This window comes from Haliotis rufescens, unplaced genomic scaffold (genome assembly GCF_023055435.1).
Source record: "Haliotis rufescens isolate VD_foot unplaced genomic scaffold, xgHalRufe1.0.p SCAF_5, whole genome shotgun sequence".
Taxonomy (NCBI): Eukaryota; Metazoa; Mollusca; class Gastropoda; order Lepetellida; family Haliotidae; genus Haliotis; species Haliotis rufescens.
The window spans coordinates 5,520,881-5,545,598 of NW_025964223.1; the positions used below are offsets into that span (position 1 = coordinate 5,520,881).

The following is a 24,718-nucleotide window of genomic DNA, read 5'->3' on the forward strand; positions in this document are numbered from 1 at the left end:
CATGACAGAAGCCTACAGACCTACATCACACCTTGTTGGAAGTCATGACAGAAGCCTACATCCCTACGTCACACCCCAACTGGAAGTCATGACAGAAGCCTACAGACTTACATCACACCCCAACTGGAAGTCATGACAGAAGCCTACAGACCTACATCACACCCCAACTGGAAATCATGACAGAAGCCTACATCCCTACGTCACACCCCAACTAGAAGTCAGGAGGGAAGCCTACAGACTTACATCACACCCCAACTGGAAGTCATGACAGAAGCCTACAGACCTACATCACACCCCAACTAGAAGTCAGGAGGGAAGCCTACAGACTTACATCACACCCCAACTGGAAGTCATGACAGAAGCCTACAGACTTACATCACACCCCAACTGGAAGTCAGGAGGGAAGCCTATAGACCTACATCACACCTTGTTGGATGTCATGACAGAAGCCTACAGACCTACATCACACCCTTACTGTAAGTCATGACAGAAGCCTACAGACCTACATCACACCCCAACCAGAAGTCATGACAGAACCCTACAGACCTACATCACACCCCGACTGGAAGTCATGACAGAAGCCTACAGACTTACATCACACTCCCATTGGAAGTAAGGAGCGAAGCCTTGGGCCTATACCATGATATCAATTGCCTTGGCTTGAAGAGCATGTATCTTGTCTATGCCTTCACTAACAGTTCTCTGAGAAGGTAAATCCTCAGCCTCTATAAAATTATACAGCTTATTCTTAGCTTTTGTAAATGCTGTCTTAGTATCTGCATTCTGTTTTTCTGAGGTGTAAGACAACTCTTGGTCCACTGCATGAGACCTCAAATCATTTACTCCCTTCAAAACTAGAATTTGCATTTTCAGCTATACTGTCTGGGAATGCTAATAGACACAGACTAATACACTATCTTATACACATTCACAGAAACAAACAGGATAAGACATAAACCATGCTCTGCTCCCATTGATAATAAGGAATATCTGTCTCATAAGGCAGCTTGAGTTCTATACTCCCCAGGGAGCTAAAACTGAAATTTGAGTGCACATTGATCCATTTATCAAAGTAATAAATTAGCACTTTGAGCAGGCTTCAAAATGATGAATAAATGCACACATTATGATTATTATAGGCTTTAAATATTTGAGATTTCAACAATCTTCACAATGGAGACCATTGTACAGACCAAGTTTCTCATCACCCGTTCGTTTGCCGGACTTCGCTAAAGGGGTACGGTGTAATTTTTTTTCTGCGCTTGGTATTCAATTATTTTTTTCTCAAAAATACTGAATCCGCTAGAGGGGGGTGCACATTATACATGGGTGCGCACTATACTCAAGAAATTACGGTAAGTATTAGAGAAAAGAATTGTGAATAGCCGAACCAGACATTTATACAATAAGAGCCCCTAAAAAACTACGTATCAGAAAAATCAATCAGTTGATTTGTGTAAGGAACAGTTTGAGTTCCTCCCACAGAGATTAGCTGTGATGTGTAACATATCTTGTGTAATAGGAATAATGTATTTTCTTATCTGAATAGACATTAAGCCCATTTTCAGTCAACTGTAGGAGACATGCTATGCATTTGGGACGCGGTGCTTTATTCTGCATTAATAACAACTGGAAGAGAGTTGAAGTGTTGTCAGTGGAAATCTGGTTGAGTGGTAAGCTGTTTTAATGCATGAGACAAGAGAATTTTTTTCGGATTCTTGAAAGCAGCTTAGTATCAGTATATTTTTCGCTATGCTATAATGACTTTATTATGCTTTATTTTTAAAACAAAAATCATTCTCTGAGGGAATCACATAAATTTTGTTGCATTAGATTTCTTTTCTGTTGAGTGAGCACTCATATTTCTTCCCAATTGATCGTTCTTGCAGGGATATCAATAACATATAATCAGCAACAATTTGATTACTTATTTTTTGTCAAATAAATTTGAACAGTCCTCTCAAATCTAATCTATATGAACTGAATCAGTACAGTTATTGTTTTTGATATCCAAAAAAGGAGTGTAGTAAATAGGAGAAAATATTGTTTGGATGAAGAGCATACTTCAGCTAGAAATTTTTTTTTTTAATGTTGTGGAGAAGTGTTCTGAAAATCATTACCACGTAGAAATCATGGTCATGGGAATTCAAACTTGTTTAAAACTTTTTCAATTTAAAATTTCAGTACAGATGCTTGAACCTTTATCTACATAAAGTCTACATGTTTTATTTACTGATAAAACACAAAACAGTACTAGTTTTATTTTCTTTGACAGATCTTTGATATTTACATGATTTGTGTTCTTGGGAAACTGAAAGGAATTTGAGAAGTTTAACAAAATGAATTTTGAAAACTGTCATGCAAAGAATCAATAATAACGTGAGACATAATGCGATTGGTAGACTTGTAGCTGGTTTAGTCACAAGTATCAGTGACAAGTCATTTTAACTTTGCCCAGTGCAGATTCCCGAATTTGGGCACTATATCTGTAACATGGCACCACTACAGACTTTGCACCACTACAGACATGGCACCACTATAGACATGGCACAACTACAGACATGGCACCACTACAGACATGGCACCACTACAGACATGGAACCACTACAGACATGGTGCCACTACAGACATGGCGCCAAAACAGACATGGCACCTCTAGAGACATGGCACCACTACAGACATGGCACCACTTACAGACATGGCACCACTTACATGGCACCACTACAGATATGGCACCACTACAGACATGGCACCACTTACATGGCACCACTACAGACATGGCACCACTACAGACATGGAACCATTACAGACATGGCACCACCACCGACATGGAACCACTACAGACATGGCACCACTACAGACATGGCACCACTACAGACATGGCACCACTACAGACATGGCTCCACTACAGACATGGCACCACTACAGACATGGCACCACTACAGACATGGAACCACTACAGACATGGTGCCACTACAGACATGGCGCCAAAACAGACATGGCACCTCTAGAGACATGGCACCACTACAGACATGGCACCACTTACAGACATGGCACCACTTACATGGCACCACTACAGATATGGCACCACTACAGACATGGCACCACTTACATGGCACCACTACAGACATGGCACCACTACAGACATGGAACCATTACAGACATGGCACCACCACCGACATGGAACCACTACAGACATGGCACCACTACAGACATGGCACCACTACAGACATGGCACCACTACAGACATGGCTCCACTACAGACATGGCACCACTACAGACATGGCACCACTACAGACATGGCACCACTAGAGACATGGCACCACTACAGACATGGCACCACTATAGACATGGCACCACTACAGTCATGGCACCACTACAGACATGGAACCATTACAGACATGGCACCACCACGGACATGGAACCACTACAGTCATGGCTCCACTAGAGACATGGCACCACTACAGTCATGGCACCACTAGAGACATGGAACCACTACAGTCATGGCACCACTGACATGGAACCATTACAGACATGGCACCACTAGAGACATGGAACCATTACAGACATGGCACCACTACAGACATGGCACCACTACAGACATGGCACCACCACCGACATGGCACCACTACAGTCATGGCACCAATAGAGACATGGAACCATTACAGACATGGCACCACCACGGACATGGAACCACTACAGACATGGCACCACTACAGACATGGCACCACTACAGACATGGCACCACTACAGACATGGCACCACTACAGACATGGCACCACTATAGACATGGCACCACCACCGACATGGCACCACTACAGACATGGCACCACTACAGACATGGCACCACTACAGACATGGCACCACTACAGATCAGGGAGACTCTACATCACCACAGCAACCCAAGATTGCTAAATGTGTGTCCTTCACCTTCAAAACATGACCCACACTGCAACCTTATACTGCACCTAGTCCAGTTTTATGTCCAATATCTGCACAGATTGTCCATAACTCTTTACAAGCTGCAAGAAAGACCTGACTGCAACATACACTGCAACATAAATTCCTGTTAATGTCTGGTATCTGCACAGACTGTCCATAATTGTTCATGAGCCACTGAACTACAAGCATGAAGGCATTACATTTTTTACGCTCTATCATTTTCCCTAAACGTCTTAGAATATGGTTTATAGAGTATCAGTGGTTTTCACAACTTTAGCAAAAGTACAAAAGGTCAACAGATTTGGCGGAGGAAGTTTCATGATGTTGGAGCCATCTGTTATGGGCGAAGAACAGATCTTGTTCATATCCACAGGAACTTAATGGGTGTGCGTTATCTTGATGATGGCTCAGCTCTTAGAGCACTAAGCGCTATATTTCAACATAAAAATGCTCATCCTAACACAGCACAAGTCTGAACTGATTTCCTGAGCGCTCACAACATAAACGTAGTGACATGGCTGTCAAGGTCACCAGGTCTCAAGCCAATCAGTATGATGAGCCAATGAGACATTTATGTCAATGTCAACCGGGGGTACAGAATCGGCAGCAATCATGCCAAGCTCTTCAGGAAGGCTGGCCTGCCATTCCATTAGGTGTCATCTGCAGCCTCCTAGGTTCCAGGTGCGCAGTCATTCTGACCAATGGTGGACGTACAAGGTCAAGGGGGGCGGTCGGGTAGCCTTATGGTTAAAGTGTTTGCTCGCCATGTCGAAGACACGGGTTCGAATCCCGACATGGGTACAATGTGTGAAGCCCATTTCTGGTGTCCCCCGCCGTGATATTGCTGGAATATTGCTAAAAGCGGCGTAAAACAAAACTCACTCACAAGGTCAAGGCTTTACGGCAGCTTTGACTAAGTAATCTTCCAAAGAAACACATGCCTGACCTTGACCCACATTGGTTTCTTCAATTGGAGAGGTACAATGCACACAGTTGGTGAAAATTTCATTTTAGGTAACTGACTCACTTAAATCTTTTTTTTGACTTTTTCATTCTTTCCAGATGTGATCAATATGTTGGCATTGTAAAAAATGTTTGGAAGGAAAAAATTTCACCTGTCATTTGAAAACTTTAATGAAATTTTTTGTAACTAACAACTTGTTCGACTTGGTGTGTTGAAGAAGCCTTTTCATTGGGTATAGTTTTTAGCAACAGGGCAGGTGAAGCATCTCTTTACTTAATACTACGCATGTACCAAAAAGTGATGAAGTATGGGAAAAATACACCACACCTATACATTGCCTGTTTGTCTGTTTCCAGCACCTACTCTTCACCAGACAATTTTTATTTTTATTTTTACAAAACATCTCTGGTCAGTACGATGGAAACAAATTAAACTAAAATGACTCCCCATATGTTTCCATGTGTACAGCCTACTATACAGTTTATCTTATTGTGTGCACATGCACAATTTGTTGTGGTTAGAATTTAAAAATGCATTCAGTGGAAAAAGACTGTTAATGTTTTTCCACTTTGCTTTTGTAAGAGTTTGTAGATTCTTTGACCTACTTTTAAAAACGGTATCACCTTATTTTCAATGCTTACTCTTCAAGCTTCTCCCATTTCTAAAGTAACAACATAAGACAATATTTCAATAATGAATGACTGAACATGTGTGTTCTTATATTGTTCCTAATACCACTATGTGTGGAGCCCATTTCTTGTGACCTGTAAAGATCCGGGGTAGAATAGGTCTTCAGCAACCCATGCTTGCCGTAAAAGCCAACTATGCTTGTCGTAAAAGGCGTTTAACGGGATCGGGTGGTCAGACTTGCTGATTCGGTTGATGCATGCCATCGATCCCAATTGCGTGTATCGATGTTCATGATGTCAGTCAGCGGATTGTCTGATCCAGACTCGATTATTTACAGACTGCCGTCATATAGGTGGAATATTGCTGAGTGCGGCGTAAAACCAACCAACCAACCAACCAACCCATTTCTTGTGTCCCCTGACGTGATATTGATGGAATATTGTGAAAAGCAGCGTAAAACAAAACTCTCACTCACTCACTCACTCACTCACTCTTAATACTAATACTCTCAAGCACTCAATTGTTGATTCTTTCAGTATTTTATTTCTGATAAACTTATATTAACCTCATACAAAATATAGCTTTCGGGCCTTTTTTGCTAATTACCTGATTTACAAATCTTTCAAAACTTCAGTCTGTGTTCTACATAGAAATGAACAAAATAAATATTTTCTTTGTCCTGTGCTTAAGTGTGCAAGGATAAAGGGTTGCTTCAATGCCATATTGTGTCCATAAGTGAGGAAGTTGGGTTTAACACTGCTGTGAACAGAAGTTCATATACATGTCATGTTACAGAAAAACAACGAGTGGTGTAGGTGTTAGGCATTAACCATGAGAATAAGCATGGTGCTGACAAACCTAGAAACATTATCAGGGCGAACTGGTTTGGAACCATGTTCACAGCTTCCTGGCACAACTAAGGGACACAACTCTCATAAGCAAAATCCTGCCCCTTAGATGACACAAATACCTCAAACTCATAGAACAAAATGCACTTTAAGAGTTTAAGAATGATGCATACAGGTTTTTTCTGACGCTTCCACGAGTTAGTTCTTCATACAAAGTTACGTTCGCATTGTGACCAATTTGCCACTTGTGTGTACTTTAGAGCACTTTGTAGACAAAAACACATCAGCAGTGTCTGGCAATCAATAGGACCTGCTCCCCATGTTGTAGTAGACGATATACTAACACTGAGATAATTGGATCGAGTCAGTAGTATGCTGGAGACCTACTGCATCACTTTCTATCACATCAATCTTTATGGACATTTGTCATTGCGTAAATAGTTTGGCTTGATAATACTTCATGAAATATATGCTGAGGCTGTTGTGCAGTCAGTATTAACAAGGAGTAGTGGAAAGATGGACTCATAGCACAATGACTGTTGTACTCTCTCGTACTTTCGCATTGACTTTCGACATAAGCAGCAAGTCGAGGAGTCATTCCAGATGACATTCTTACCTTCTCCGACCCATGAAGATCCGGGATAGAATAGGTCTTCAGCAACCCATGTTTACCATAAAAAGCGACTATGCTTGTCGTAAAAGGCGAAAAACGGGATCGGGTGGTCAGGCTCGCTGACTTCGTTGATGCATGTCATCGGTCCCAATTGCGTGGATCGATGCACATGTTGTCAATCACTGGATTGTCTGGTCCAGACTCGATTATTTACAGACCACTGTCAAATAGCTGGAATATTTCTGAGTGCGGCATTAAACAACAACCAACCAACCAACCTTACCTTCTCAGCTTTTGAGGGATTAACCATATTGGTCCAGTGGACAAGGTGTATGACCTTGGATCAGAAGGTCTGTGGTTCAAATCTCAGCAAAGGACTTAAAAATGAAATGACTGCTACAATATTTGGCCAATAATTTTTATTTCTCACTGACATTAAGTTCTGTGAGTCCTGGCCGAAAAAGAGAGAAAAACTGTAGTCAGTCAAGAGATCTGTTGAGAGAATCTGTCTTGTCAAGATAGGAACAACAAATATATGTTTGCTCCCTAAAGATGTGGATAATATTTGTTTTATATTTATTACCCAAGGTCACACTCAGCTTATAATCTTGATATATACTTAAGGGGAATTAAAGAACAGAGCAAGTCCCTCGTTCCTCATGCTTGTGAAGAAAATTAAGCAGCCAGTGATTATCCATGTCTCTACCCTGTCTGTCCAGCAACATATTGACAACTTATTTCACATGACTGATGACAAATTTGTAACCCTACCTGAATTTCAAATTACATATTGACATCCTGGACTCGTAGGACCAGTATTAGTCTGATATTCCAATCATAATGCATGAGGTTACAATTGGTGTGAATAGATTATTTTTGAAATATTTATTCTGGCTTTTGAACACAATCAGGACTTTGCTGGTGGCAGTACACCATAGGGAATCTGTGTCTGGTGAGAGGTCCCCAGCACCTCGTACTTGTCATGAAAGTTAGCTACAAATCGACCAGGTGGTTACATCATGTGACCTGCTTCGGCAGGTGCTGTGGGTGGTTCCATATCCGTAAAACCACTGGCTATTACCAACATCTGTGATATGGCTCAATTACTGGTGAATTAGGAGATAAGTGATTATCGACATACTGTTAATATATATAGGGATCGGTGATTTCCCATTGCACGACCAGCTGCAACAGCTGTGAGTTGACATTCATGTGTGAGTTAGTGTATTGCGTTAAATGCTGCTTTGAAAAATATTTCAGGTATGTCATGGCATGTCAGGTTGATGTGTGAGGAAAGCTCGAAGTGAGTGAGTGAGTGAGTGAGTGAGTGAGTGAGTGAGTGAGTGAGTGAGTGAGTGAGTGAGTGGGCGGGTGGGTGGGTGTTTGAGTGGTTGGGTGAGTGAGTGAGTGAGTGAGTGAGTGAGTGAGTGAGTGAGTGAGTGAGTGAGTATGGTTTCACGCCACTTTTAGCAATATTCCAGCTATATCACGGCGAGGACAACAGAAATTGACTTCACACATGTAGGTATGAGACATTTACAACTTTGTGAAAACCACAAACACAGAGATGGTGCTGACAAATCTATATAATCAGATAGAATCTAGGATTCAAACCCACAATCATAGGTCCTGACATGCCTAAAGGATGCAACTCTGCACAGCATCATTTAGTTGAAGGGTGCATAGGTTCTGGAGCCAAGCAGATGTCTTAACCAATGAGTTTCATTTCTGTACCACCTTGATTTGGAGCTCAGAAAAATATAATCCATAACAATATCCACAACATAATAGCATTGCCATTATTATATTGCATTCAGAACTGCCCATTATTGTTTGTTTTCAAGATACAGCAAGCAGATATGCTGCTCTGAACACTTCACATGTTGATACCACAAACTGAGAATCCTGGACGCTGATTAACTGATAAGAAAGTTCATCTGATGCAACATCGCGATTTGTCTGATCTTCGTGCAGAGACGTATTATTATAAGCTAAATGAGATTGGCAGATCGTGGTAGAAGTAAGGGAGACAAGTGTGCACATTGTTCTACTTACATGTGGGTCCCATGTCCATGGCCATCAGATGGACCAGCACCAGCTGCCCTTCCTTGACCTTGATCTGCCAGGTGTTTTCCGTGACTCCGGGGTAGGGGCCCGGGAACTGGGGGGAGGCGATAATACCCCCATAGCCGGTCAGACTCACTGTGTTCGGACCAAAGGGGTACCAATCTGAAGTGGAGGGAGGACACTCATTGCATAGTTCATTATGGGAAGGTTTTTGACGCTTTAACTTGAAAATTGAAATATTTTTTTCATTTCTAAGTCTTGTTTGGCCCAAACAGATTTCAATCATTGATACCAATCTGAAGTTGAGGTGGGACTCATGGTTCATTATTGAAAGGTTTGTGTCGTGTTTATATCAAAGTTTAACTAAAATTTTTTGATTGCTAAGTCTTGTTAGCGCAATGGGATTTCAATCATTACAATGATTTTGAGAAGTTGTGGTTTAAATAATTTGTTGGCACACCAACAACATCTGCTCTGAAGGTTCTCAAAGAGTTTTCTGACATGCAACTCAATCACCATCGTTAATACTTCACAGGTTTTTCCTCCATCCATTAAAACATAAAACCATTATACAGTGCAGTAACGATGCACGTCTTGATTCAGTCAGCTAATGACACGAGCCCATGTAAAACTCATGGAAGTCCAATGATCCCTGCTCTGTGCCTGACCTCTGAGTGAACACTGCCATTGCCTGATATAGAAGCTGTGTGTAGGGTAAACGGCTGCAAGGTTGTGGCCCATGTTGCAAAAGAAGTTACACAATTGTGATCTGTACCATACATGACCGTAGATAAGCTGAATTTGAAGACCAGAAAATAGATTCTGTAGAAAGGGTTAGCTTACGTAAAGGTCACCTTACATCAAATTCTTTTTCTGTTGATAAAACAATTATATCGTATCGTAGGTGAATGAACAACGCTATACAAACTTTGTCAATGAAAATGTGAAATTTGCAATTAAACATCACCAGACATGATAGCTTTACCATTTCAATTTCTTGTTATGCTATGCATTATTTTATATGCAGGGATAAAGATGATCGTGTGTATTGTCCTGTAAACTAAGCCGGAAATAGCAATCACACATCTACACGTTTCTCCCAATCTACCAGTGGCACATACCTAACATACCAAATGACGGAAACAAATTTTGATGCAATGATCAGAAAAAATAGTATCTTAAACTGCTGTTTTAAATTACTACACATTATATATTCTGATATCATGTTATTTTAATTGCAGGGTTTACAATGTGTGTGATAGTTTAAGAACAACCACAAACACACAAAATACACAAAATATGTAAGTTATAGCCATAAAATAGGGCTAGTAAAATATTATGAGGGCTTGCAACATTTTTCGTTCACAAGTCCTCCTGGCCAGTGAACTTTGGAAACAAATTCCTCCACTGATTGAAGGTGCCTAATCACAAGTTTACATGCATGTTCCAGGACGAGAGTGGTGTGCCCATGTGTGTCAGATTGACACACCAAGTTCACCATATCATCATTGACTCAGATTTATTGACTTTAAGTGCTTACCAATAGCAATAGATTGATATTTCGATTTATTGTGACACCCCTAGTATATATATGGACAATGTAGACAATGATAATGTGAAAACTGTAATATCTAACAGTCAAACTATATTTCCCCTTCCTTCCCTCTTTCCAACTAAGGGGCACAGGTGGCCCAGTTGTCCGAGGCGCTGTGATTCACTGTGCAGAGTTGCGTCCCTTGGGCACGCCAGAAACCTATGATTGTGGGTTCGAATCCCGATTTGCCCCGATTATGTTTCTAGGTTTGTCAGCACCATACCCGTGCTCGTGGGTTTCACCGAAGTGGTAAACGTCTGAGACCTGCATCCTCCCACATTAAACTGACACGCCGCGATATAACTGGAATACGGATAAAAGCAGCGTTAAACCCAACTCACTTTTTTCAACTAACTTCTCAGTATTGTTGCCTGGTTGGTATATTACATTAAGTAAATTTTAAAAAGCGTCAAGTCTGCGTGTTCTTAAACTTTAAACTTCCAACAACAGCTTAAGGCTGGGTGTCAGGCTTCAAACAATACTAACTGTAACTATCTCATTTGAAAAGTCATGGAAGTGATGTGGAGAGATATAGACGAGTAATTACATGCTATTGCTTGTGTAATACAATCTCCACTGTTGTTCAATAACCAGTTCTTCAGTACTAATTACACATGCCATCAGTCAATACTGAACAAGACACCCAGCCAGACATCCAACAAGACACCCTGTCTTAACTCTATAAACTACCACTACAAAGGCTGAGGCCATACCTTTATAGTGTATGGTTTACAGAGTGTTGTTAATCAGTTAACAAGGGTAAGTTGAAGGAATGAACGAACGAATGGATGAACGAACAGAAGGACTGACTGACGGATGAACGAATTGATGGATGAATGAACGGCTGGCCGGCCAAACGAACGGACGTACAGACGAACGAACGACGAACGAACGAACGAACGAACGAACGAACGAACGAACGAACGAATGAACGAATATATACATATTTTTTGGTAGCTGAATACTTTTTATGTTTTACCTGGCATGGCTTGGGTGGTTTAGTGGGAATAGATAAATGTTTACTGTTTGACAGCAACTGCTATATTTTCACAGCAACATGTGTAAGTATGTTTTCTGGGAAGATGTTTTTTTACAGGGGTTCGAGACTACATACCAGGCATCTGATAAATTAGTAATTCAGAAGTAACTCCAGTCGAACACCGTTGTGTTGAACTGATGTGTCAAACTTACATTGTCTCAAAGAAAAATTTTGGTCCCTGCATATTCCTTCTTTATTCTTCATTTTTGGTTGTTTCGAACTTTGGGTAACTCAAAGTATTTATGTATGTCCTTCAACTTTGACACATCGGTGTGTGACTGTAGTTGATTTAATTTTGTATCTATTTCTAATCCATCTAAGAGGATGTCGTTGGGCAAATTACAACAGATTTTTGACCATTCTTATTTCATTTTATGATTGCAGCTTCTGCTCCTGTGGTTGAATCCTCTAACCCCAATATCACACGCGTCTCCTAAGTCATATGTCTGGGGTCTAAGACTGGGTGCCTGAGTAGGGTTGAAAACATTTTCTACCTGAAATTGCTGTATTTTGTCATCAATGTATTCATGTTCTTTGTCATCTAGCTGTTCAATCTAACATATATATCTTCATCACAAGAAAGGCCTTTGAAATTCCTCTAGTTGTTATAACCTACAAACCTTTGGTCAGTTTTGATGATCAATATGCATTATAAAAAAGCTTAATCAAAATGAACATAAAAGCATATCTCTGTGACCTATACACAGAAAAAAGTATGCCCATGTCATCCAGCATTATTGAAAGGGAGGGGTCCAAAATATCAAAATCCTCCCTCCGTTAATTTTACTGCCTACAACATACTAACTACATTAGGTTTTCAAAAGGGGGTGGGGGGTGGGGTCAGGACCCCCTGGAACCTCTCTGGATCCGCCTATGCATGCATCATCCTGTCATCATGTCATCATTTTCTTATTTTCTTGGTAGGAGGGGCGTTGGAGTGGCCTATTGCATAAACCGTTTGCTCGTCACATTGAAGACCTGGGTTTGATTCCCCACATGGGTACAATGTGTGAAGCCCATTTATGGTGTCCCCTGCCATGATATATTGCTGGAATATTGCTAAAAGGGGCATAAAACCATACTTACTAACTCACAGTAGGATTTTAATTGTCCACCAGAAAAAACAAGGGAATTGCATCAGACATCATTTTTGTCACTGATGCGTCAAATTTGGAAATGTCCTCCACATGTCTACTATAAAGTTTTTCAAAATAAAATGCTGTCTTTCATAATTTTTAAAAAGAACATTAAGTCAATAATTAGGAAATATTTCTCTTCAGCAGCTTACTTATTTTCAAAATAACCAGATTTCTTTCCCTCACTAATCTCAGCAGGCAGGAACTAATTCAAACTTGTCAGCACCCAGCATCATATTGAAGTCAAGAACAGACATCATTTCTGTATCAATCCTGTCATACATAGAACAACGGTAAGATTACAAATTTATCAGACCCAAACCCTATCCATCACCCTAAAAATATTCTTCACAAATCTAGTTATAAATACATCATACTTACTATCATCCAGAAATTTATAATGTCCCATAAATCCTTTTGCTGTTTTTGTATAGTCCGATACAAATATAATCTCAATGGTGGACTGAGCTGACGTGATTGGTTCTGGGTTTTTGGAACCACAGTATCGGTCTACAAGAGACATATATCCCATCTCATCAACGTTAAACACATCGATGTAGTCGAACCGGCATCTGTAACACAAGAAGTTTACAATAAATATAAATATAAACTGTCAATGCAAGAGAATAACCAGCCTAGATATTTTTGCCAAACAAGATTCCATTTGGCGTTAACGGCAACGCTGTGGAAACAATGTGAATGGGTCACTGAATCTCAGTGTTGACACCAGGTGTTCGCAAAAAGAGAAAGCATGACCTGCCCTACTGGTAGCAGCCGCCATTCATACAATTTGCATAACAACGTAAGTATTTATTGCCTGATGCACCACAGCTGTACTCCTGCCATGAGACGTCAGCCTGTAAACAGACCAGACAATCATGTGATCGATGAACCAGAAAATCCAGTGACACAATAGTACCACTACTGACTTTGTCAAAACTAATAAAAAACGTATGTTAATTTTGAATTACATCTGTGTACAAGTGCAGAAATTTTGCAGCTTATAAGTAAAGAATATAGTTACGAAATATATTCGTTTTGCAACTCAGTGGGGCGCAGTTTTAAAGTCCCTGGCCCAAAACTATGAATATTATATCTTGACACAGAAAAGCAACGATAAAGCTCTTGAAAACCATGCATGAATTTGTTCCTAGATGCAGAATCAAATTCAAACCAAGAGCCGGCTTATTTCGTGTCCTGTGCCGAAAGCTGCTGTCATGTTCCTTGTCAGATGGGATGATTGGAGTTACACATTTACATACTCAGCGTCTCGACACTGCAATATTATCATCTCATTATTTAAATGTTTAACTCTGGGAAATATTTGATACTGATTGGTCATTTAAGAGGTTTTAAATCACAATAACAACTTCTGTTTGAATATTTATAGAAAAGGACTTCGTTCAGAATCATTGTCAGGCATTTTGAAATAAGGAAATCATTGTAGGTAACAAAATGCAAAGTTACAGTTCATCCAATATTCAAAATGTCGATGGCAATTCATTTTGGGCACATAATATTAATAACAGTATATTTCAAATTTTAGGGACATCAAGGAGCTTGAAGTTTGGCCGCACATTTCGTTAAAAATATACTTAGTGATGTCACATTTACAGCTAAAATTGTTTACATTAAAAACACAGTATGTTTTCTCCTAATTATTATCTGTTTTAGTGTCAGTGATGGAGGATGATTGCTTACAAAAAAAATTGAAGTATTTTTATCTACTTTAATCACATCCATATATGTATACTTGCATCATCTCAAATGCAACTTGAGAAATATTAGTAATAAAATACTAAGCTCTCTCACATGTAATACAATTTTATGAAACTTGTGACCAGTTCTGGTATCTGACTTGCTTTTGCTTTTGCTTATCTGACACCACAACTACGTACTCACTCAAGTGGTTGTTTAGTATTCTATATATATCTAACTATATATGCAACAGTGCACCATCACAAAGTATCTGGAACATATCAAAATGTCAAAACGCCAAGCAGTACTGGTGAAGCATTTTATCAGACCAGCTGACAAGGTTCTCGGATGAGGGCAGCAGGGATCGATACGTCTGAGTGAGCTTGGGAAGATGACACAACAATCACACTTACAGACAAACCTATTAACATTTCCCCATTACTCTGCGATGGTCCCTGATGATAAATATTAGAAGAATTGTCATTCCAGCTTTCCCCTGCTGCTTGAATCACGGAATGTGTCAGACCAGACCTTCCCTTCAGCAAAAGTAACCATGCGAGGAGCCCTTCATTTCACAGCTACTCTTAGTCTTAGGTCATTCGGTGCAAAAGCATTCTCGTTTTACCATATTTTCTAGTGTGTTATTTACACTTTAACACAAAAGCTGTGCATTATGTTTGTGTAGCAGGGCGTGGAGTCATCCCACAGATGACATCCTTACCTTGTCAGCTTGCTGATGGGGTTAACCTCTTGGGTCATGTGGTCACGTGTCCGACCTCGGATCAGAAGGTCCATGGTTCGAATCCCATCACGGGACTCGGAAATTTTATGGCCGCTACATTGGCGCCCAACGTGGGGCTGAGCATGTTCATATTAAATTTGAGCAAAATAAGCCTCAGTACCCTACTATGCAGCCCGGGACGTGCCTTCTATTGACGTGGGAGTATGTAGCAGGGCGTGGAGTCATCCCACAGATGACATCCTTACCTTGTCAGCTTGCTGACGGGGTTAACCTCTTTGGTCATATGGACAAGGCATCCGACCTCTGATCAGAAGGTCCGTGGTTCGAATCCCATCATGGGACTCGGAAATTTTATGGCCGCTACATTTGCAGACAATGAATCATCCAAAGTGAAAACATTATCACTAGCATGAAACTAGTCAACAAACCTGGGTGCTGTTGTACAAAACAACCTTAGCGCCATGACTGTCCTAATTGACTGTCTATGTTAAGGTATGGGAGTTACAATCATCTTAGCGCTAAGATCGCATCTTGTAGTGAAATAAAGCCAAATTAGTCCCATCATTTTTTACTATTTTCCAATAAAAAGTGTTCAGAATATATCTGCTTTAAGTCTTAAATACATTTAAATAATTTAACTGTAATTTAATTTAAAATTGTGAGTGATCTGATCGCTTATATTTACAGCAAAAATATTCACATTTTCACTATAGACTCCTTAAATGAATCTGGATTGAATGAGAACAAATAAATATATCACATATATCATACTTTCGCTCACAGTTGTTGTTAGATGACTGTTGCAAGTTATTATGTTTTAAGCTGCATGGTATTGTAATGTTTCATATTCATAATTGCTGATTGATATGTATTGTACACAAGAAATTATGGTAATACCATACAGAAGTATGGGCACAGAAGTTAGGGTCAGGAATGAAAGGATTTTTAAGCAGACATGTATGTGGGGGGTATTTTCAAATTTGCTGCATCAGTGACCAAAATAATGTCTAATGCAATTCTCTATTTTGACTTGCACCATCATTTTTTGATGTCCCCTTGTTGAATACTTGACTTGTCTTTGCATGTGTTTGTGATTGGTGTCACTGGTGGGACTGGATATGCTGACCTTTCCTGGTATCATCACTATTTGAAAGTGATTCATAAATGGACGCTAATGATAAAGTCGAAATTGTACCATGGACTCTGCTTTTAGCAGAGATTTCTTATGATAATTGACACATTTTTTCCGCTTTTATTTACATATCAATATTTCTTTGATTGTGGAAAGGGTTTTCAATGTGTCACTTTCATGTGATTGCCTTGTCATTTCTACAAGTGGAATATTAACATAATAATTGTGAGTGAGTTGGGTTTAATGCCACTTTTAACAGTATTCCAGTTATATCATGGCGTGTCAGCTTAATGTGGGAAGAAAGCCCGAAGCGATGCAGGTCTCAGACGTTTACCACTTCGGTGTAACCAACAAGCATGGGTATGGTGCTGACAAACCTAGAAACATAATCGGGGTGAACAAGGATTCAAACCCACAATCATAGGTTTCTGGCTGCCAAAGGGGCGCATCTCTGCACAGCGAACCGCGGGGCCTTTGACTACTTGGCCACCCGTGCCCCCTAATAATTGTGGAATCTCTATCTGTATATTGTCCCTACAGACGCACAGATGGGATTTCCAAATTGAAACCGGTGGCGGTTCCTATCATATTTAGATGAAATAGACTTGTATTGAGAAAATTGGGCTAGACATCAATCAATTGCAGGATTGAGAGAAATCACACTATGCTAAATATAGCATAATGTCATACTAACAAATCAGGCTAGGAACACAATTGTGGAAATCACAATTACCAAAAAATTGATCTGTTTTTAGTTTAAAATATTATTAATGAAAAAGAAACAAAATAACTTTTGCTAAAAATGAAGACAAATGAATATTTAAAGGTGGCTACAGAACGGGATCTATTTGTAAGTGACAAACAAGTTTCTTTGTGGTAGAGCTGTTACAATTCACTCGCGCATTCGGTGAATCAAACTGTATCCATTCATGAATTGAATTCGTTATTCGTGGCCACAAGAACCGAATATTTATCAATCAACTGCGGACTTGTTATTGTATTCGTGAATTAATATTCGTATTCGTTTCCCAATATTCGTGATACGAATTGTATTCGCCTCATAGTGTAGTCGTTGCAGCCCTATTCTTTGGAACAGACAAACAGAGCAAAATTCTTTGGTTTTGCACATTTCAAAGATTGTTTACTTTACAAACAATTTCAATTATTTCAGTCCAATCATGTTTACGTAGCAAGGGAGATGAATCATAGTTTGAATTTACTGATATTCTCAGTAAGTCTGTTCACCCAGCACTACCCAGTGCATGGAAGACACACGGCCTTCACCCTGTCTTTCTGTTTCCCAAATGTTATACAAAAACAATAGTGAATAGATGTGTTTCACCAATGCAAGAAAATGGATAAATAATTTAGAAATATTCATATTGGATGTCTTCGTCTTTGAAACAGCAGTCAAGAGAGTGAAGGAGTAAAATAATTATAAAAATGAGATGTGTCACAAAATGTCATGATAATGAATCAGATTGGTTTGGATAATTATTGACTTTGAGTCAGTTGTGGACATAGTGAAAATTTAAAAATTCACTTCAATGATCCTGACATCACTTCCATGGATGCATGTTTGCACAAAAGGGGGAAATACTATCATGACATGAAACTTGGAAAGCCATTTTGATTGATTAAAATCATAAAAAAAAGTTTGAAAATCTACTTCTCTATAAACCACCTTCAAGTTTGCTGTATTATTTAAAGCATGTCTTAAAATACTGCCACGGCACTGTAGCTCACTGGTGTCAACAGTTTCAAAGCTTGAGTCAAACTGAAACTGTGTTTTCTGCACAGATAGTGAGAACAAAATTATAATTGTGACTCCCTTAACTAAATTAACAATAATTGTGCAACATTGAACTTATGAAGTTAAAAATTCAATAATATTGAATAACATTGTTGCAATACATTTGTGTCCAACTGTTTTACAAAGATGAAACTTTTGTTAGATTTCATGATGTTTGCATTAAGTTGAAAAGTGGAAGCTGCACATCCTCAGCAACTGTTCTTGGATACAAGCTGCCTGACCCAAATACTGGTAACACATAGCACCTAAGGCTTACTTAATGAAATATTTACATGTACAATCTGTACAGGTGGTGGGGTAGCCTAGTGGTTTAAGCATTTGCTGGTCATGCTGAAGACCCGGGTTTGATTCCCCTCATTGGTACAATGTGTGAAGCCCATTTGTGGTGTCTCCTGTCATTATATTGCTGGAATATTGCTAAAAGTGGTGTAAAACCATACTCACTCACTCACACACTTTCAGAAAAAAACATTCAACACCATCATTGAAAGGTGGGTACCATTAACACTAATATTTAATTATTGTTTCATTCATGGAGTCATTGTCTTCATGGAGATATTCAGTAGATTATTTGTTATCATTGTAAATTTGCCTGACTGAATGTCCGTGCCAGCTTGAGGAAGACTTCAACACATGAGTTTTAACACCTAACTGTGATGACTCTGGACTTGATTCTGGGGTTGATTTTACCGTCTATGAGTGGAAATTAATATGTTGTACCTACCAGTGTTTATTTGGATCAATTTTCAAACTACTAGATTTACAGTGAGTGAGTATGGTTTTACGCCACTTTTAGCAATATTCCAGCAATATCACAGCGGGGACACCAGAAATGGGCTTCACACATTGTACCCATGTCGGGACTTGAACCCGGGTATTCGGCGTGACGAGCGAACGCTTTAACCACCAGGCTACCCGACCGCCCACTAGATTTACAAGAATCTGTGGACTAATATGATTAAATCTGCATTCCTTATAGGCTGCTCTGAGTAGAGTGCACACCCATATAGTCATTGCCTTTAAGACAACCAAGAAGAGGTGAGGGAGAAACCCTTGGATTTTCATGGGTCTGGGCCAGGAGTTTGGTTTGAGCACTTTTTTAATGTTTAGGAGCTCAAATATTTTTCTAACATAAACAGGTGTTTAATTATCATTTTCTTTAAATAAAAACAAATAATGAACTGCATTCTTAGGACTTGTTTGCAAGAAAATGGCACACTATTTTTTTCCTTGACAATGCGAGGCAATAGTAAAGCAGGGTCATGATCATGTTTCCAGAAACAATCCTGGCCCCCCTGAAAATCCAATGGTTGCTTCCTTAACCTTTAGCCTGCTGCATTGTTTTAGCATAAGGCGGTGTAAAGAGGTTGGACGATTTCAAACAGTCGATGCTTCATATAAACAAGGGCCAGTTGAAGAAATATTTTGAACATTTATTCCTAATAGAAAACTACACATTACTATGTAAAGATTTCTTGATGTTTTCAATCATACCAAGGTTAAGACCAAAGTGAACACAAAATTTGTAAATTTTCGTGAACTTGCCTGAATTACGTTATTGAAGGTGTTTACATTTCATGTTAGGAACCTTTTTAAATCGTTAAATTTGTGCAAATTGATTTCAGTAATCATATCTCGGATATTCTAATTTTAACTGAGTATATATTAGATGTTTTTTATTGGTAAATAACAGCGCGATGGTAAATTATGAACCATTTCAGTAAATTTAATATCCAAACGTTATCGATTCATTTTCGAGGTCATCATGTCAGTTGCAGAAATTACAAACATTCGGGTTAATCTAACGTGTCACGTTATAGAATTTGCAGGAAACAATTAATGACTCATAAATATTCACCAATTCTAATTTCAAGTGTTTTGGTAGAATATTTACGATATAAGATAATACAAATACCATGTCATGATGTTAGCAGAAGTTCGAAAATCAAACATGGCGCGCTTCGCCCGACCTCGGCATAACTTATTGCTATTTCAATATCAACAAAGTGTACATTTCCTTCAAATTTATGCTTTGGCGAAAGTTGACTATCTTCGCAATTGAAGAATATTTCATTTGTCATTTTCTGTTTAATATGACGATAGAAAATAAAGATTATGAATTCTGACAGCAATATTTCAGTAAGAGCAAAGGTCACCGGATGTGATGTCACAGACAGGGGTAGTCTGCTGACCTTGCATGCTCCCTTGACCCGGAAACGGCAGAAGATGAATCAACACGCCACACACAAGTTTCTCGGTATCTTTTATTTGAACTTTTGTTGATATATAAGGATCACCATTCCATGTTACGTTGAATATAAAGGGATATGATTCATGTTTCTGTGATGTTCATGCTGATGATTTTGTTTTCACTATAATAATTGTGTCCCAGGCAATACGTCTATAGATATCTTCGATTGGCAATGATCACCCTCCACAACAGGTGCGCGAAAATAGGCATGACAAAACGTGTTTCAAAATAGCATTCATGCGATGCCGAATATGATTATATGCAAGTGCATGATGTATATATCAATAAAATACTACATGCATACATATTTTCAGTGTTAGTTTCTAATTAAGTGTGGGATAGTTAAAAGAATTTTCCTTTTATAATACATTTATCGATTCTAGCATGATTTTAGAACAATTTCACGGAGCATTTTAAAATATATTCCATCAATATAGAGACCGCCATGATTGCGTATTGATGATAGATTTGTTAATGTTTAATTATTTCCAGCTGTAAGTTATATTTTTATATTTAGCATCTATTTCTTTCCACAATGATTATGTGTATGGATACTAAATATAGGTCAATGCATCAGCACAGTGTAACTGATTAAATTTCAATTATTATCTTCAGTTTAAACATATTTTATTTAACAATTATTATCTTTCACCTGAACATCAATTACGTGAATAAGTAACTATTTGATGTCATTATCTAAGTTTAGTACTCCATAAAAAAAAATAGATAAGATCCTTATGAACATATACATACACAACTCATGTGGACATTAATCTTGTGTATTATGTGGTTAGTTTCCAAAACTAATTCTTAAATATAATTGTAATATGAAAACGATACATTAATTTCTTGTAGCAGTACATGAGATTTTTGTTTGGTTAATCACAAGAACCAGGGTGGCACTTAAGCTGGTGAGTTAGCTATATATTTATAAGAGAATGTTATCTTTTGAAAAAGGAATAGGGCACATACCGGGGTATACGTACATTGACAGTTCTTGCATTTCTGTTCTGTTTGAGAAATGAAAATGTATCCTATCTTATGTAATTTTTCAGGGTTCCACCCATGTGTAATTAGTGTGGCCGGACTTTTATAGGTTTGTTGCAGTATGCTCAGGTGTGTGACAGTGACGCTCATGCATGTCCCCTAAACGAACATGAACCATTGTGAAATGTGATCAACAGGTTTTCGTCTATCAGTCAATGTGAAGTAAAAAATTCAAAATAAATGCAGATCATCACCAGCTTTGGATCTGACACCCTTGATCATTTTGATGGGTTTCTGAATATCCAGTCAGTATAGGTCCTTATGTTCTTTGTGTCTCAGCCTTCTGGGTGGAGTGAAAAGAAATGTCCCTGTATACATGATTACCTTTGTCAGATGTATTTTATCCTGTCAGCCACTACCCCTGACTTTATGTCACCTTATGTGGTTAATTTTGGCATACATGTACTGCTGCAAACCTGTTTTCCCTTGTATGCAATCACAGTATCTAACTTTATCAGCTGGTGTGTCACAAGTTCCTCAAATGGTGTGTATAAAAGTGCCCTTTCCATAATGAAACAAGAATTGCAAAAAACAAAAGTATTTGCAATAAAAAAGACACATTTGTCTTTCCTTGAATAATCTTAGGTTTGAGTCATAAACTATTTTTTTTAAATTTTATAAGGATTTTTCTTTGATAGACCAAAGTCAAACCATCTGACAAGTTTGATAGAAATAAAATTTTAAAAGCTCTCATTTCTGAGGTGTCCATACTTTTCAGATTTCTTTTTCAACTTTTAGGACAAAACATGAGGTTTTTTTGTCTACCTGAGTTTTGTTACGTAAACAAATACTTGTTTAAAATGTGAAAAGGAATTCCACTGATGAGAAATCATAATGTCAAATATACACATTACTTTTTGTATGAAAAAGTTAATTCATTATCACTTTCCTGCCACAACACTACCCTTAACTTACGGTTTACCAATTTACTGGCCTCTTCTTCAGTGACAAGAATTTCTTACTTTCCTATCATAATCAATCAATTTGAGTTGTGCCAATGTGGACTGACTACACTCAAGGACCATGTACATTTAGGTTAGTCATATTATGAACTTGATGTAAGCCTTTGTAATGTTTTATCATAAAGTTCAGCTCATTAATTGTTTGCAATGAACATGAAAAAATAAATATGATCATACAGATTTAGTTAAGTTTTCTTGGGTACAAAGTCACCAAGTACTTTGGGTACAATTTTGTTTTCGGTACAAAATCACATAGGCCCTACATTCATCGAGTCGACGTGTACCTATTTTCATCCGTTCTGAAGATTGGGGAGGGTGAGTAAACGTTTTAAATACAATCCTTAATATTCTGAATTGTCCTTCTTGCAATGACAGACCAATAACAATATTATGATTTTCGTTTGACTTTGATTCTATTTCAGATTTTTTTTTATGACAGCTTGTAACCTTTTGGATATTTTGCTTCCATGTGTCACATGCGGTACGTGCTCCCAGTTTTGGAAATGATAGCTATAATTGCAAGTATTTTGATTATGTTTATGGTTTACCTAGAATGTATATCAGTTCAGATTTTGCCTATCACTCAATATTTGTCATTTTTTGCAGTGTTTGTTGACTTTGTTCAACTAAACAAAGTTAGGCCACGCCTAAACGTGTCACTTACGTTTGTCGGCTTGTCAATGTGTCTGAAAGTTTATCAAACGAAATCATTTGCAACTCTATAAAAATGAGATATTTCTTTTTCAAAGATTTATTCATCTGTGTCAATAACTCTAGAAAATTAAGTTAGATGTAACAAAATTATTGTAATAGTCTTACGGGATCACTATGCATGTGGAGTTGTTTGTTTATCGCCGTTGCCATGATCGTAAAACTTCCATCCAATCGATGATGTTACGATTCAGATTGTTTATAATTAATTCCATTTAAATTTGCTAATTTTTAGAAATTAAGGAACTTGAGTGTTTTCCTTTGGCCCGCAAATCAAGAATTATGATCAAATATGAAAAATGATAAAATTATAAAGAAAATATCGGACTGCATGCCGCTCAATGTGAAGTGCCAAAAGACAACAATGGTCATTTCTGGTAGTTATGTGCCGATAGATTTGGTCGATACTTTCTTAACTCGCGGTGTTTTCCTTTTGAGGTAAATAAACAACTGAAAGTTTTGATATTTTGGAAGCTGAGCATTTATGCATACCATACGTAACTTAAAATATACGCAAAGTCTTCTCGTTAAACAGTCATAGCGAGTTTCATTTGGGGATGTCCTCCTACTATGCGCATGTCGAATGGGTTTGACAGTAGCATTGAGAGCATTAAGGGCATTCTGAAGGTGCTCACATTTGTGAGTTAGCAATATTCCAGCAGTATCATGGCGGGGGACATTATTATTTCTATGTCCCTCCTACTGACAAAATCAAATTCCACCTCTCATACCACTTGCATTTGCTTAAAACAAAAAGGTGGTACCCAGTCAAAATGATCTGATCAATAATCATGATATTTATAGTAATTAAACAGGTCTTACTTCACAAAATGCATCAAACAAGTTGAGCACCTTGACTAAAAACATGAAAATATTTTGAAAATATCTGTGGTCGCCCAGTTGACATTAAAAATGCTCTGCAAATTCTGCAATCGTCCGAAATCTTCACTGAAGTTTATGAAACGGATGTCGATTTTGTTATGTGATTTTGATTGGACTATGCACAGACTCGTTAGTCCAGCCAAAATGTAACCCAATGATACCAGCCAAGTTTGGTAAGGGTGGAAACTGGACTTTTATAGTCAGTTAACTCCCTTGCCTCGGGAAGATGACTGAAAAAAGGTCAAACTTACGATGTATCATCTTTTGCCATGTCTTCCAGATCAAAATAGTCAAATTCCAGCTGAATCCGTCCATCTGTTGCAGCTTCAAACTTGTATTTACATTTGATCAGCTCGGGATACTCCTCCGGGAACTTTGGGGATGCAAACTTCCCTGACTGTGAATGCTTATAGGAGAAAGAGTATTCACACTTCTCATTTTCTTCTCCTGTTAAAAAATATGGAAACAAAAGACATATCAGAGCAGCATTCTTTGTATCCTTTGGCTCAAAGGTTTGTTGGTTATATTTGGAAAAAGATTGGATGACAATTTTTTAAGTCTGTGTCTGAAGGACTCCTGTTTTATTTCAAATATGGCCAACTCAATAAAACATTAGGGGAACAGACAGCTTCATGATCAAGAATGTT

General features: G+C 38.4%; 1 protein-coding gene across 5 annotated transcripts in view; it reads right to left on the bottom strand.

Annotated features, from left to right (window-relative positions):
• The window catches only part of LOC124133593 (procollagen C-endopeptidase enhancer 2-like), a 229,584-nt gene that overhangs the window by 32,775 nt on the left and 172,091 nt on the right, over nt 1-24,718 (bottom strand). For all 5 annotated transcript variants that reach the window (XM_046498044.2, XM_046498042.2, XM_046498043.2 and 2 more), the window contains 3 exons: nt 24,323-24,518; nt 13,215-13,405; nt 9,053-9,226 (listed from right to left, as the gene is read on the bottom strand). In XM_046498044.2, coding sequence (XP_046354000.1) covers nt 9,053-9,226; nt 13,215-13,405; nt 24,323-24,518 — 561 coding nt within the window. The remainder of the gene's footprint in view (nt 1-9,052; nt 9,227-13,214; nt 13,406-24,322; nt 24,519-24,718) is intronic.